The 16,939-nt window shown below is 37.6% G+C and overlaps 1 protein-coding gene and 1 long non-coding RNA gene across 2 annotated transcripts in view; one reads left to right on the top strand and one right to left on the bottom strand.

Moving 5' to 3' along the window:
- Window positions 1-14,681, bottom strand: part of SLC1A1 (solute carrier family 1 member 1) — a 45,470-nt gene extending 30,789 nt beyond the window's left edge. Inside the window, exons 1-2 of the mRNA XM_034410334.3 lie at window positions 13,801-14,681; window positions 3,338-3,478 (exon numbers count right to left, since the gene is read on the bottom strand). Coding sequence (XP_034266225.1) covers window positions 3,338-3,478; window positions 13,801-13,900 — 241 coding nt within the window. The 5' untranslated portion in view covers window positions 13,901-14,681. The remainder of the gene's footprint in view (window positions 1-3,337; window positions 3,479-13,800) is intronic.
- On the top strand, window positions 1,818-6,212 carry LOC117661487 (uncharacterized). The gene is made up of 4 exons (XR_004590024.2): window positions 1,818-1,922; window positions 2,007-2,110; window positions 3,590-3,670; window positions 6,086-6,212. It is a non-coding gene; the product is annotated as an uncharacterized LOC117661487 (long non-coding RNA).
- Window positions 14,682-16,939: the final 2,258 nt, after the last annotated feature.

Raw genomic sequence — 16,939 nt, 5'->3', positions numbered from 1 at the left:
ATGACGGCAAAACTCCTTGGCTGCAAATATTTTGTATGTTCACAGAAAGCTGAGGGCTGAGAGAGATTTGCAAGCACTCAACTGTAGAAACCTGGGGCCTATGTAAATGGGGGGGGGAGGAGGAAGAGAAGGAAACAAGTCCAAAATTCTGTCCAGAACAATAAATGGGCATTTAGAATCAGGATAATGTCAACGTGATACTGGAAGATGAGCCTCCTGACACTCCCCCCACCCAGTTCAGAAAATATGGAACATGATACTGGAGTAACAAGCAAGTATGAGTAGTACTAATGGTTATAGTGCAGCTGGATCAAAGCCAAAAGGAAGCCCAGCTGCTGATGTGCCCAGAAGCAAAGGAAAATGCAATGCTGCATTGGCATGTAAAACTAAAAGCAAACTTCAAGTTTTCACAGTAGAAATGTCAAGATTCAATACTGAAATAAATTAGTAAATAAATAAAAATATTCTAGTATTCAGCAAACTGGAATGGATTAAAATGGATCATTTCATAGCCTCAGCTCTTCTATTGCAGGCTAGAAAATCGCACAAGAAATGAAATAGCGATAGTTATTAACAAAAGGGTATCAAAATTAGTGCTCTGAAACAATCCCAGAAATGATACAATGGTTTCAAAATCTAATGTAAGGCAACCAATATCCCAATGCTTCAAATTCCAGAGGAATCAAAAATTGAATGTGCAACTGGATTACAGTGAGTGATCAACACATCACTCCATCCCAAATGTAATACTAAACATTGTATAAATGTTAATTAATTCATGTAATGTTAATGATGGAAGTAAAATGGCATCAGAATAATGGGAAAAAAATATTCCTAACCTACAGAACAAAGAAGAGACAGATTAAATTTCCAAGAAAATTCAGTCTTTATAGCATATACCGTACCTTATTCCAATATCTTAAAAGATAAATCTATAGATGGACATTACTGGATGCACAATATCAACACTAAACTGACCATATACTCTGCAAACACAGTAGAAAAAACTCCATTCAGTCAGCAAGAACAGGAACTGGTGCTAATTGTAGCTCAGATCAAACTCGTTACAATTCAGAAAAATGAATAAAATCATCAGACCAATAACCTGCAACTTTAGCAATATTCTACATGATTATGTAGCGGTAAAGGTAAATTATAGATATAGTAGATTAGATTTGATAAATATGTGCCTGCAGTACTGCAAGTTGTAACCACCATTCCTATTGCCAAAAGATAAATATATTATCAAACATTCCTTCCAGTGCTGCCAATTAAAAGGTGCCAAAGTGGGTCAACATAAATGTATTCTAGAGACTTATATGTCAATATAAGTCTGTACTGAACTTTCTCTAGTTCCTACTCTGGCAATCTTGTATTAATAGACAGCTTTCTTCCATAACTCATGTTTATTTGAATGATTTAGTTTTAATATTTACAAAAAGGTAATGCAAATATTTTTCCAAGTAGTCATTGTTAATTAACTTCAGGCCTTAATACATGACTCTGTGATTTCCCAACTCTAGAATTACTAGAGTTCATGGCCTGAATCAATCTTGATGTATAGCTTTTTCTGCTTCATTTTTTTTTCTTTCTAATGACAGCTTTATACTACATATGGCTTCCCCCCACCCAGATACAGTTCTTGTGGGATTAGTACCAATTACTATCCACTTATCAGTTGCGGAGTTAGAAATGACCTTAGAATTCACCTAATCCATGCCCCTGCTAAGTGAAGGACTCCATCTTTGACAGATGGCCATTCTGCCTCTGAAGACCTCCAGCAAAGTAATTATGACTTCACGTGGCAACCTGTTCTGTTGCTGACAACTCATATGGACAGACAGTTCCTCCTGCTAGAAACTATTTACTTTTAACTAAGTTAACCAACTGAATCCCAATAATATTTGTATTTTTTTTAAATGGTGAGCTGCCAAGAGCCCTAATAGAGTCTAGCAATTGCTAAATTGTATAATGACAACAATAACAATTCTCCTTCTATCTACTAGGATAATAGATAACCAGTCCACTCCCTCATCTATGTGATTAGCAATATACTGCAAGTCATATAATTTTGTAGCTATGTTACTCCTAATTTGCTTTTAATCACAAGGTTTGTATATTGCCTTTTTTCTTTCTCTTACATCTCTGTTTTCATAAATTGAAATTTATTACATAGAATTTATTATCATCCTCGTTAAATAACAACAAAGTTGTAGGAGATATTCAGAATCCAGCAGGTCTAATATTTCAAGTCTAATAGTTCCTTGCTTTATGGTAAGTTCTAATTATTTTTTTAACTTCCATTTACTTCCATTCCATTGATGTGAAATTGTGCCACCAATCTTAAGCAATAGTGGATAAAAGAATCTCAAGGGCTTCAAAAAACAAAAGCAGCCACTGGCTGTTGGCCCTGATGTTCTGGATTACAACCCCTCTTGTGGTTAGAGGTAAAATTAGGGGGAAGTTTAATGTACCGGTAATTTAAAATTAAAATCCTGGCACTTTCAGGCTGCAAGAAGCCATGTTAAAATTTATCACACTGCAACCCCACTCCACTTCAGAAAGTGTTTTACTTGAAATCAATCCATTTAAAGTAAAAAAATATACAATCTATTATTCATGTGAGACCAATAAAGACCCACCAAATTTGTATACCCCTGCTTCATCTTCTCCATTTACGGATCAATTTTTTTCTTGCCTGGAAAGGAGGAAGTTAAACTGTGAATATAAGCCTTAATTGTTTAAGCCTATTCTAACTTTGGAGTTCCTGGTTATTTTAGCAGAAATAGGATTATTCAGTGTGTGGGTGTATTTCTACCACTGAGTGTGTTCATATTTTGAGTATTTGGGGAAGAGAATTCAGATTTCATTCTACACTGAGTATTTATTTTCAATTGTTAATAGTCAAACTCCATTTCATTGAAAATATTAAAAGAGAGAGAAGAGACAAAGAGAGAAATAACGGTTCCTCAAGCATCCCATTCTCTTATAATGTGCTGTTTCTTTAACAAATTAACAAGATATATTAGAAATTTGTTTTAAAAATATCAGAAAAACAATAGTGCTGTGACTCAATTAGCAACATATTTTTTAAAAGGCAGAAATGTGTTTTTTAGACCTGCTGGATATTTAGATTTTGTTTGGATTGTTTAGGAATCATTTACTTCTCACTGAAAGTTCGATTTTTCTAATATTTTGCAGTAACAAAATTCATTCTCACAAAGTTTGGTCAGTAAACTTGGTAAACTTTTGCTAAAGTCGATACAACACAGACTGAAACCAGTCTAAATATGTAATATTGTTTAACCTCTGTTAAGAAAAAGATCATTTTTCTTACCTGTTATCATACTTGATATAATTAATGGCAATATGATGAGTTTGAGCATTCTCATCAGAACTTCTCCAGGAAATGCAAAGTAAAATTTGTCCAAGTTGGAGAGCTTTCCATATTCCCGAACAGCAACTCCTAGTCCTATTCCTAAAATGTGAAATAAATTACAAAACAAGACATATTAATAAAAAGAGACAAAGGAAACAAAGGGTTGTTAAAGACTGTGTGTAACTTTACCCCCTCCTTTTCCCACCTCAGCCTCAAACAGTCACACTATGGGGAAGCAACATTTGCTGCACAGATCATAACATCATATATGAAGAGCAATTTTTAATTAAGGTATATGACCTTACCATTATGTTTTAATACCTCCCTAGGCATTATGTCTGGAGAAATGAAATATATAAATGTTCAGTTTACTGAACTGTAAGATTAGCTTGATCATCATCAGGCAATGTCGGCTGATGGCACCCAGGATGAGGGCGTTCTCTGTGGGCGCGCCGACCCTCTGGAATGGTTTACGCACCGGGCTCCACACGGCCCCCAATCTCCGCTCCTTCCGTAGGGACCTGAAGACGTGGCTCTTTAAACAAATCGCCTGATCTGCTGGGAGTTTTTTAGTTTTTAGTTTTTCTAAGGGTTTTAATTGGAGTATTTTAATTAACTAAAATTAATTTATTATTTTATTGCGCGATGCTTTTTATTTTTGTGAGCTGCCCCGAGTCCTTCGGGAGAAGGGCGACATATAAATTTGATTAAATAAATAAATAAATAATAAATAAATAAATAAATAAATAAATTTGTATTAACGAGTGTTATTTCCTGCCACCCATTTGGATTCTAACGTGTGGGAGAGATCAGAGGGTTTTGCTCAGAGCCTTTTGATAATTTAGTCATCAATATTAGTAGCCTGGGGCAGATGGAAGTAATGTTTTCCAAACTACAGAGGCTGAGAGTTAAGGTTACCTGTAAATTACTGCTTTATCTCATAGTTTTCAGATTTTAAACTTAAGATTCCAATTGGTGTGTATGTAATGTATGTGTGTGATTGTATGCACATATACTGTACAGACATAGATTAACTTAAAACATGTCTTATTTTGCCTGGCTATTTTTAAAGAATATTATTTAATGTTAGCATGTTTTATTGAACCATATTTTAATGGAGAAATAAAAGTTGCACTTATTTGTAGTGTCTCTTGCTGAAAATGTAGGCTGGTGACCCCCAGGGGGAGGGCCTTCTCGGTGGGGGCTCCTACCCTCTGGAATCAGTTGCCCCCTGAGATAAGGAGAATCCATGACCTCAATGCCTTCCGTCGTTCCCTTAAAACCCATCTTTTCCAGCAAGCCGGGTTGGCTTAAGAAGAAATTTTTAAATTCTTTTAATCAGTCTGTGATTTCTTAACTTTCGGGCCAAAATATATATATATTTTTAAATGTTTTTTTAATATTTGTATTCTATGTTTTTTATCTTGGCTGTACACCGCCCTGAGTCCTCAGGGAGAAGGGCGGTATATAAATTGGAAATTAAATTAAATTAAATTAAATTAAAATACATTGGCAGGAACTATGGGGCAGGTGTTAAGAATGGGCTCCTTACCATGGGGTTCATTATAAAAGGAATCCAAGATTACTAAAATAGCTGGAGTCAGACAATATACTAAGCCAAAATGTATGTTTTTTTAAAATGTGGCTTCATCTGAAATCTCTGAAATTTACAGCAATGTATCTATAATGTAATTAGAAGATTGACTGGTGTAACCTTTTGTCTAATGCCCTATTTGGATCTATGGGATTCTTTTTTCTTTTTAACTCAACCATTACATAATAACACACTTTGTCTTTATTATGAGTTGATCCAGCAAATTAAATTTAATCATAGATAATACTTGTACTAGTAATTTATTTTTGGTTTTAAAGGTACAGGATAGATGTATAAGACAAATATACAGTAGTTTCAATTCTGTAAAACTTTTTCTGAGAATTTTCTCTACTGATTTCCATAGGAGGTTCCTAAGTATATAAATTTGCCTAAAGTTAGATTAATTCAGGTACAATAAATTAGAATATTGCTATTGTTCTGATTTTTCCTACCATTATCTTAATAGATAGCTGAAACTCATTAAATGTAATTCTGTTTTAACAGTAAACTTAACTAAATGCTTATTCAACACCAACTATCTCTATATGGTGGAAACTGCAATAGCTGAAAATAAATTTTGCAAAATGCCAAAATATGTTTTAGAAATCCCATTATGAACACAAAGGCATCACAAATTTCATCTCAGTTGCTTGACTTTTGATATATCATATATTTTCCTTAACTGTTTCAATTGTTTAAAGAGCTATAAATGTAAACTACTTTGTTAATATTTGCACTGAACTAGATAATAGTGACTTGGCTCTCTCTTAAATAGGAACATAAGAATAGGAATTTTGGGTTTATAAATAATTATCTTTTATTAAATACTTCTTTATCTAGTTGACTTTGTACTTCATGAAAAAAACTATACTTTTAATTCAGATTCTGAAAAAATGGTAAACTATGGTATTTAAGATATTTATTTCTTTATGATAATGTAAACAAATCAAAGTTTCATCATGTATATCATCACCCTGTTGATCATAAAACTAGATCATAAAACTGATCTAATTAATTCAGCCTCCTCCTTCCAAATAGAATGTAATAAAGATATGAATACAACTCTCCTCATTGTGTGATATTTTTCACCTTATCCCTTTTGTATTTTCTAGCAACTTTCGTCTTTGCAAGAGAATTACCTGATAACAGGAAAGAATTCTAAGCAATTACTTGGTAAGCCTTTGAAAGGATGAGAATTAAAGCAAGCTAAAATGAAAGAAATAAAACATTGACAATGCATGTATGATGTGGAAATATATTTGGAAATTATATCAAATGATTTAGCTTTTGTTTAAGTTTAGATTACTCATTCGATTTCTAGAAGAGGCACAAAGAATTTATTTTTCAGTATAAACCGAACAGCTATACTTTTGAGATTAGCATTTTCTACCTGAAGAGCCATAGAAATCTCATTTAATGTAACAACAAGGAGGAATAGAGACACCGAAGAAAATAATTGACATCTTGGTAGACAGCTGTAAAATGACTCAGATGAGTTTCGCATTACTCACATTCAACCGCACCCCATTTTTTGTATTTCATTACAATTTCTTTATCCCAATTTAGCTATGCTTTGATTTCCAAAGTTACAATTATCAAATTTTCCACAATAACAAGGTGGATGAAGCCTGGTGAATCCACAAGCATGTTGTAAATATGGGTCCCATCTGTGCATCATATGTAGTTGCCCCTTACACTCATTGTACAAAGGAGCATTAGGAAAATATGCACTGTTCATGATCCAACATTGTACAGATGGTCTTCAATTTACACGGTTAAAACGGTTCATTTAGTAAACATTCAGTTACAATGGCACTGAAAAAAGATATTTATGATTGTTTTTCACACTTACAACCATTGCAGCATTCTCAAGGTCACATGGTCAAAATTCAGATGCTTGTCAACTGACTCATATTTATGAGAGTTGCAATGTCTCGGGGATCACCTTTTGCAACCTTCTGACAAACAAAGTCATTGGGGAAGCCAGATTCACTTAACAACTGTGTAAGTAACTTAATAACTGCAGTGATTCACTTAACAACTGTGGCAAGAAAGGTTGTAAAATGATGCAAAACTCACTTAACAACTGTCTTGCTTAGCAACATAGTTTTGGGCTCAATTGTGGTCGTAACTCAAGGACTAGTTGTATAAGACTATATGTAAAATAAACATCTTTCTACTTTTTAGTATCTTCCTTCTGAATATATCATCTTATATTTGATAGTGTAGTTTGTTTTTCAGGAAGTCTATGAATGTATAATATATATATTTTCTACTCTGCAATAAAATATTCCTGTTTTCTGTTCTCTTCCTTCTGTATTATTAGAGAAATGTCCCTTGAAACGTTGTAGTTCAATTCTATTAGGAGCACTGCATATACGTCGTTGGAGAAGTGCATTCAGCACACTATAGGTGAAAAGTTGCATATCATAGTTTGGAGTCAATGGGGATTTACCAGTGGCTGTTTTATTTCCAGGAAGAATTTAACAAAATCTGACTGGAGCTTGAAATACAACCATTCGTTTAACAACTGTTCAAAGTTACAATGGCACTGAAAAAGTGACTTATGATTAGTTCTTGAAGTTACAAACATTGCAGCATTGCCATGGTCACAGGATCAAAATTTGGGTGTTGGCAAATATTTACAACACTTGCCGCACCTTAGAGTCATGTGATCACTAACTGCACTATCCCACCTGGCTTCTGAAAAGCAGAAGTCAATGAAGGCAACTAGATTCTACATCATTCACTTAAAAACTGCAGTGATTTGCTTAACAATCATGGCAGAAAAGGTTATAAAATTGGGCATGACTTACTAAACAACCACCTTGTTTAACAATGGAAATTCTATCTAGTCCCAATTTTGAGGGCTAGCTGTAAACTCTTTACAGCAGACAGGAGATGAGTTGTGCAGAGGAGGGAGGTGCCTGGCTATCATCTGCCAATTTATCCTTTTGAAATCTACCATTACACTATATTTTGCAATGAAGTATTTTAAAAATCAAATGTATTCATAGATGTATCAGCAAATCCTTTGGAATTTAGCGAGACTGATAACGACACAAAGTTGCACATCAATGCACACTTAATATGCACCGTCTGCAGCTGGAAAACAGAATGTTCAACCAACTCTCTTTAAGCTGCTATTCACTAAGGAAATAAAGAATAAACCATGTTTTGAGTTTTAGTCTCAAAAATATCTGGTGAAGTTGAAATTTGGCAGATTTACAGATTTCAAAATAAATTGAGTTACAAAAGGTTTAATATTGTAATTCGTAAAACTGAAGGTACACTACAGATAGTCTTCAATTTACGATTACAATGGAGCCCAAAATTTATGTTGCTAGGCGAGACAGTTTTTAAGTGAGTTTTGCTCCATTTTACAACCTTTCTTGCTAGAGTTATTAAGTGAATCACTGCAGTTGTTAAGATAATAACACGATTGTTAAGTGAATCTGGCTTCCCTCATTGACTTTGTCAGGAGGTCACCAAAGGGAATTGTATGACTCAAGGACACAAGCATCATAAGTAGTCACCTCCATTGACTTTGCTTTTCAGAAACCAGCTGGAATAGTGTAAATTGAGGCTTACCTGTATTTTATTATGACATATGTTGTGACAGATTGCTTTAAATTATAAAGAAGCAAATATTAAAATACTTCTAGCATAGAAGGGCTTCATAATAACAGTGCTTCAAAATACTGAACATTGTATGTGTGTATATGCAATGCTATTGGTAACTCTTTTACCCTAAAAGATCAAAGCTAAAACTATTCTTCATCAAACTATCAGGATAACAAAACCTTTAATAATAAATCATCACACATCTACTCAGGTAAAATCCCCATTTAATAGAGCTTACTGAACTAATACATTTCTGTTTGAGAGAACCAACAGGAAATATAATGAAACTATGATACATGGGACCTTGATGTAATAGACTTTGCACATACCAAAACTCATATTTGTTGCAATTTGTGTCACTTCCCCAATGATGTAAATTGTCACAATTAGGTAAGTTGTATGTTCTTTCATAATTATATGATCACCCAGTTATTGCTGTAATGTCATACTTGCTGATTTACAGGACATTTGTTAATAACGGGAAATCATCTCTGCAATCGGTTCATTAAAACAAGGCTTCACTATATGAAAATAATGCTTGGTTATTTTGGTGATATTGGCTGTGGATGAAAAAATAGATATAAGGGAATAATTCTGCCAAAAAGGAGGCTGAAAAACAGATAAAGTACAGTGTGTGTGCGTGTATGTGCGTGTGTAAAATAGCTGCAAACAATTAATTCAAAAAGAACAAGGAAAAAGCACATTTAAATGCAGAGTGAAACAGAAGTTTTAGAAGTGAGTGAAAGTAACTAAAACAAGAAACCTCCAATAGAATGAAGGAATGAAAACTAAATGTGTTGAAGTGATATAGAATAATGAAATGAAACAATGCTAGTGTTCTAGGTAAGGGAATGAGAACAATATGTCTAAGAACAAAACTGAAACAGAAGCTATAAATGCCATGAGATTTTTTTTTAAATGGTAAGGCTGCAGGTGTAGCCTATATAGATGGCAAAAATGGATGTTACTTAGGAAAAGGCTGTATGATATTTAAGATACATGTGAAGTCTGAATCTGTGCCCAATAACTGATAGTTCACAGTAATTGTTCCACTACAAGGGAAAGGTAGCAAGAAGGAAAGAAACCAAAAACCAAGAGGGAATAATGTTTGGTGGCAGAATTATGACTACAGGTAGTCCTCGATTTATAACAATTCATGTAGTGATTGTTCAAAGTTACAACTTATGACCAGTTTTCACACTTACGACCGTTGTAGCATACCCATAGTCATGTGAACAAAATTTGATGCTTAGTAGCTGACTTTTATTTATGACGGTTTTTTTATCCCAGGATCATGTGATCCCCTTTTGTGACTTTCTGACAAGCAAAGTCAATGGGGAAGTCAGATTCACTTAACAACAGTTTGACTGATTTAAAAACTGTAGTGATTCATTTAACAACTGTGGCAAGAAACATTGTAAAATGGGGCAAGCTCACTTAATAAATGTTTCACTTAGTAACAGAAATCTTGGGCTCAATTGTGGTCGTAAATTGAGGACTACCTGTTTATAATTAGGGAAGCGTGAAATTAGGAAAGTCTGGTTTGGCTTTGTGCCAGATTATGACTGTGAAGGCCAGATTCTTCCTGTTTAACATCTTAGTAAAAAAAAAAATGATAAAGTGAATTATCATAAAGAGCTTGTATTAAGGAATGTTATTCATGACTCTGAAGTTGAATGTTGATGGTTGAAGATGAGGGCAACATATGATGGAAATAAAACATGAATGAAAATAAATTCCATGATAAGGAATTGGCTGAGTAATAATTTACAGGGAATGTTAAACAAATAATATGTAGTGAGCAATATGGATTTGAAATTAATATTAAAGATAAAAATAGCTGAATTAGACAGGGTAAATGAAATTAATTGTACCTGGTGAAAAACTAGAGCAATTTTTTAAATTTGTGTAAAACATTTAGTACAATTGGAAAAAGAGAGAAATTTTAAGCTATGCAAATACCAGTTTGTTGTGAGGAATCACTGTTTCATAATAGAAGTAAAAAGTGGTGTGAATAAAATTGTCCTTCTACCCACTTTCCTATATAATACTAAGAATTGAGTATCTCAGGAAAAATGTGAAAATAAATTGAATACAATGAGAAGGGTTAGGTAAGAAGTGTGTGTAGTAAAAGAAGCAGAATGAATAATAAATGAATGGGGATTGAATATAAACATTAGTGACCAGTATGAAAAATATACATTCGGGGGGTTTGGTTCTACAATGGGAATGAATGAAGGCCAACATGTAAAACAAAGAAGACCAAAAAGCTATCGTTGGATGGGGATAATGAGATACTCTGAAAGAGAGAAGGAAGACATTTAAAGAACAAAAGGCAATGTATAAAGTAGTAACATGAAACAAAATTGGTTTGTAAGGGTCGAAAGCAGTGGTGAAATTCAAATTTTTTTACTACCGGTTCTGTGGGTGTGGCTTGGTGGGCGTGGCAGGGGAAGGAATGCAAAATCTCCATTCCCACCCCACTCCAGGGGAAAGATACTGCAAAATCCCCATTCCCTTCCCACTCCTGGAGGAAGTATATTGCAAAATCTCCATTCCCACCCCACTCTGGGACCAGCCAGAGATGGTATTTGCTGGTTCTCCGAACTAGTCAAAATTCCCACTACCGGTTCTCCAGAACCTGTCAGAACCTGCTGGATGTCACCCCTGGTCGAAAGGTATGGATCAGTATAATGAATGGTGTCAGCATAAGGCAGATTTGGTATGTTTCTATTTCTTTCGCCACTTCATATGACATCATTATTTCATCTAATTATTTCTTGCTTTTTCTGCACTTTTCATAATGCTGCGTATCTTGAAATGAAGTAATATGATGGGTATGTATGTAATTAATGTCCCAATCCCAAAGCAGTGTCCTGCCTTTAAATCTGAACAGGTTTAATGGAATTTATGAACAGTAAGCAAAAGCTTTTTTATTATTATTTTATTCAGTTACTTAAAATTGAAAGGGATATAGTTTGCTTTGAGATACACACACACATACACACACACACACACTGGGACTATTGAGAGAAATAATAACTGAACAAAAAAGTAACACTGAGAGGAAAAAATGGAAATGGAAGCATATTTTCTCTAGAATTTATTTGTTTCTAACCATTAAGATGTTCCAGCATTTAACTATAGATCAATATTTAATTTACATGTTTAATGGGTATACTAATGCCAAGAAATGAGTTCAGTTATATGGGATATAAAATAATTATTTAATCAATCTTGGCAGGGAACAATAGTGAAGGGTGTTTTATATTTTTGGGGAAATTTAAACTGAAATGAGTTATAGGGTATATTCAAAAACAAGCATCTATCTCTAGTATTCAGTCACACTGGAAAACCAGTTTCTGGCTTGAATAACATAGAAAGTGATAACATTGTTTTCTGGAATGGAAAGTAGATGAAAGTTGCGGTCACCTACATCCTTAAACAAGGTGGGAAAAGCATAGCAACCATGTTTTCCTGAAAGCTTTTCAACTCCTGTACCACCAGCAGCCATGTAATAAACCAATACAACGCTCTGTGTTGTTAAACTAATTCAATACTGTATATTGAATCTCTCTGCATTTGTGAGGGTCTAATCACAATGGAGTACGTGTGCTGCCTCTGAGTTTCTGTATTCCTCCTGTTGTGTTGCATTAGTGGATGGTTCTGAATTTGCACACAACGCAGACTGCAAATTCTGTGTTCTGGGTCACATGACCGCAGGGGAGGAGGGAGCCTTAGAATGAACGGGGTGAAAAATATTCCACCTTGCTGCTTTACTGCATCTCCCATAAGGATACATTGGGGAATTTTTTCCCCCTTCAAACCCAGACTAAAGAGGCCCAGTTTCAAACTTGCTTGCTTTTGTTGACTTCATCTTCCATACCAAACTTGACAAACTTGGCATGCTGACAGGGGAATATTGAAGATTTGAAATCTATACATCCGAAAGTTGCCAAGATTGAAAAACATTGCAGCACACCAAATACTGTCTCATTCTATTACACCTTGAGACAATTATCTTACTGATGGTTAGAGAGACCATGCCGCTTTACCTATTTTCTTTTCAACATTTCTTTGGTTTGGAAAAAGTAGATATCTCAAGTCAAATTCCCAGTGGTTGGAAAAGGTCATTTGTTTGCTTGACAATAACATGGAAGTGGTTCATTACTGTCTACTTCTGTGATGTTTTTTCCAAATGCTTATTGCCCTCCTTTCAAATAGGATCCAACCTGGCTATCTGAGACAGCCAACTCCACCCATGTTGCCGCTTGGATTTTTAAAGTCCTACTTGGGTATAAGTGCCACTAAACACAGAACAACCTGTTTCTAAATAAACACAGTTAATCTCTCACTGCTGACAACCCCTACATCTACTTAGAAACAGATTTCATCCAGTTTCACTTTAGGTTAGACAAGGCATTTGTAATAAAACATTCACTGAAGGGAACTGGAACCTTCATAATTTTGTCATTATCATGACCTACATGATAGAAGACTGGAGAAAAGCAGAAACATTTTAATGGAAAGGAAAGGAATGTTCATTTGGATAAATATACTCAATTAATTAACAGCAATGGGACCAGTCCTGTGAAAAGATGTAACTTTATAAACTGAATCACACCTGACACCAAGGTAGACATGAAGCTGTGGAATTCCATGGGACCCAGTTCTAAATAGATACAGCTTTAGAATCATCTGGGCAGAATAGAAAGATTTTGCCATTTAAGTGCTGCGATTTCTTAATTTTAACAACTTTTACAGAGGGCGGTACTGAACCAGCTCTTCGATCCCGGCAGTATTTCACCTTACCAGCAATTTTGGATATTTAATGAAGGATTTAGAGTTTTGTCCACAATGGCAACAGGACTGATGAACTTTCCTTATAACGTAGTGCATACGATTGTGATGTCACCCGGGGCACCTTATTCCTCAGCCGGTCTAACCCTCCTCCCAGCCGGCTAATTTATCTTCCTCTGCTCCCAAGAGCATAGCCCTTCTTCGGGAGGAGTGCCAGAAGGAAACGGCAAGCCCGGGTAGTCTTTCAAGGAACCTTTCCAGTTTTTGCGCGATTTGCACACTGAACCACCTTTCTTGCGGGTCTCCATTGTCTTCTCCCACGAAACGCGGGCAGGGGGCGAGAGGAGACGAGCGCCACCGCCGCCCGCCTTTCCCTCCCCGAAAGGTTTCCCCCGCGACTCACCCAGAACCACGGCTAGGATGGTGCTGAGAAGCAGCCAGTTGTTCTTCAGGAACCGCTTGCAATCGCATCCCTCCTTCTTGCCCGGCGGTTCCTTCCCCATGGCGTCTCCGTTCAGTCGCTGCCGCCCAAGAGAGGCTGGGTCGGGAAGCTGGAGGGACACGGGCGGCCCGGAGGGATCTGGGAGGGCGGCGTGGGAAGGCAGGTGGAGAAGCGGAGGGACCGCCGAAGCGTCAACGGCAGCAAGGCTCCGGCTCAAGCTCTCCGGGCTGCCCTCGCGTTCCAGCGCGGCTCTGCCTGGGTGCGTGTCTGGGGGACGCGCGTGGGGGGGACGCCGAGGTTTCCGCCGTGCTCGCGGCGGCCGGGCGCGTTCGCAGCTCTGCGGGTCTCCTCCGCTTCTGCCGCTGCTGTCTGGGGCTGCTCGACGCAGAGGCGGAGAAGCGGCTCTGGTGCGCGCGCGTTCGCTCTCTCGCTCTCCTCTCTTTCTCCCCGTCTCTCGCCTCCGCCGCGCTCTGCCGCCTTCGGACAGAAGCGCCCGCCCAGCCCTTGCCCAGCTGCCCTGCGCTCCATTTGCGCCATCCTGTTTGCAGAGAGTGGGAGGGGGGCGTCGCCCAAGCCGCTTTCGACGGCTGGAAGGGCAAGGAAGAGGAAGCAGTTCGAGGCGTAGGGGCAGAAGGGCTTTTCCCAGCCCAACCTCACCCTGAGGTAAATTTGTGTATGAAGAAAAGGAGCCTTAGAGGAAATGGACGTTTTCCAACTCCCTACACACCCCATTAAGAGAGAGTCATCCCTTGCTTCTATCCCAGTTGGGAAAGGCTGTGGCCCACCAGCAAATGGCCGAGCCTATTGCTTGGATGAGAGACCCAACAGGAAATCTTAGGGTCCTGGGGGTCCTCGTTGCTCTAATGAACTTGATTGTTTTCTTGCAGAGGCGTCATTGCCCAACTACAGGTAGTCCTCGACTTACAACAGTTCATTTAGTGACCGTTCAAAGTTACAGCGGCACTGAAAAAAGTGACTTGTGACTGTTTCTTCACATTCAGGACCTTGCAGCATCTCCATGGTCACGTGATCAAAATTCAGACGCTTGGCAAATTCATGTTTATGACGGTTGCAGTGTCCCGAGGTCGTGTGATCAGCTTTTGCAACCTTCTGACAAGCAAAGTCAATGGGGACTCCAGATTCACTTAACAACCGTGTTATTAACTTAATGAATGCAATGATTCACTTAACTGTGGCAAGAAAAGTCGTAAAGTGGGGCAAACTCACTTCACAAATGTTTCATTTGGCAACATGAATTTTGGATTCAATTATGGTCGTAACTCGAGGACTACCTGTAGATAATATCACTGTGCCACAATGCAATGAAATGTCTACAAGCAAACAACAAAACCAAGTACCTCACAATTCAACCCTGAGCTACAAATATTCTCTTCTATTGAAATCTTAGAGCAGGGGTCCTCAAACTTTTTAAACGGGGCCAATTCACGGTCCCTCAAACTGTTGGGGGGCCGGATCGGCTGGGAGGGCGTGGCTAGGTGGTCATGTGACTGGGTGAGCGTGGCCAATATAACAGTCCATTGAACAATGCACACAAGTTAAACTTTACTTTGTTTTGCTCCTGGGGGTGTTTTATTTGCTTTTATTTGCATGTTCCTCTTTTGGTTGCCTTTTCTTTTTTCATTTTTTTCAGTTGTTTAGGAGTCTAGTTTCAGGAAACTCAGTTTTGCTACAATTCTTCTCAGCCCCCAGGAGCTTGAGAAATCTCTCTCTATCTCTCTCTTATCTCTTTGTCTCCCTCTCTTTCCTTCTCTCTCCCTCTCTTTTTCTTTTTTTTCTCTCTCTCTTTCTCTCTCTACTTCTCTCTCCTTCTGTCTCTCTTTCTCTGTCTGTCTCTTTCTTTCTCTAACTCCCTCTCTCTCCCTCTCCCTCTCTCTCCCTTTCTCTCTCCTTCTCTCTCTCCCCTCTTTCATTCATTATTTCTTTTTCTTTCTCTCTCTCTATTTCTCTTCCCTCTCTTTCTTTCTCTTTCTCTCTCTCTTTCTGTCTCTCTCTCTCTCTCTCTCTCTATCTTGTGGAGGCGGTAAAGGTGAAAAAATGGGCGTTTTTGCCTGTTTTTTTGCCTTTTCACATACACCCCCACCTCCACAAGCATTCTACAGCCTAAAACCAGGCAAAAATGGCTTGCTTTTTGGCCAAAAATGGGCCATTTTTGCCTGTTTTTTGCCTCCTTTCACTCCCCCCACCTCCACAAGCATTCTACAGCCTAAAACCAGGCAAAAATGGCTTGCTTTTTGGCCAAAAACGGGCCATTTTTGCCTGTTATTTTGCCTCTTCTAACCCCCCCCCCCTGCCACCTCCACAAGCATTCTGCAGGCTAAAATTGTTGAGCTTACCTTTTGGTTCCAGCCTCTAGCTCTCCCGAAGGCAAGTCCTGCACTCTGCTGAAGGGTGGGTTGGGTGATGTGGGTGGGGCAAAGTCGTGGTGCTCCGCGGGCCGGATTAATTGGTTCAGCGGACCGCATGCGGCCTGCGGGCTGTAGTTTGAGGACCCATGTCTTAGAGCATTAAAACTAAATGGGGGAGTTTAAAGCATTCTGGCTTGATCATTGTACCTTTGCCAAACCAAAACCAAACCAAAACCCAGATATGTTGATGTAACTACCTCAATGTATCTAGAAGGGCAAGATTCTAGATATCTAGAATCTAGAAGGACAAGATTGATCAGGACCATAGATGAGAGCTGATGGACCAATTATAAACCATGGTTATTTATAACGATGGTTTATTGAATAAATAATGATGACTTGATTCAGACAGGATGTAGAATAGGGATGGATGGGTTCATCTCTCCTTACAACCCCAAAACAAGCCATATTTTGTGAACCAGGCTGTTTGCTGAATAGCCCAGCCACCATGTCTAGGAATAATACTGATGAAAATGAATTCCCTCCCCTTCCTGTTTCACACAATATTAGAATTTATTAAAACAAAAAGCTAATGGAGAGAAATCTTTGCTATTATCAAGTTATTCTTCAGACTGTTACTCTGATGATTTTGGCAGATGAAACAAGAATGAGGGGAAAAATTTCCCAGTTGCACCATAACAAATTGTAATGACTTACTACATATTAACTTTACA

Source organism: Pantherophis guttatus, chromosome 2 (assembly GCF_059756535.1).
Source record: "Pantherophis guttatus breed Tessera chromosome 2, ASM5975653v1, whole genome shotgun sequence".
Lineage (NCBI taxonomy): Eukaryota > Metazoa > Chordata > Lepidosauria > Squamata > Colubridae > Pantherophis > Pantherophis guttatus.
Note: the sequence above shows the minus strand (reverse complement) of the source record. Positions and strands in the feature narration are given on the sequence as shown.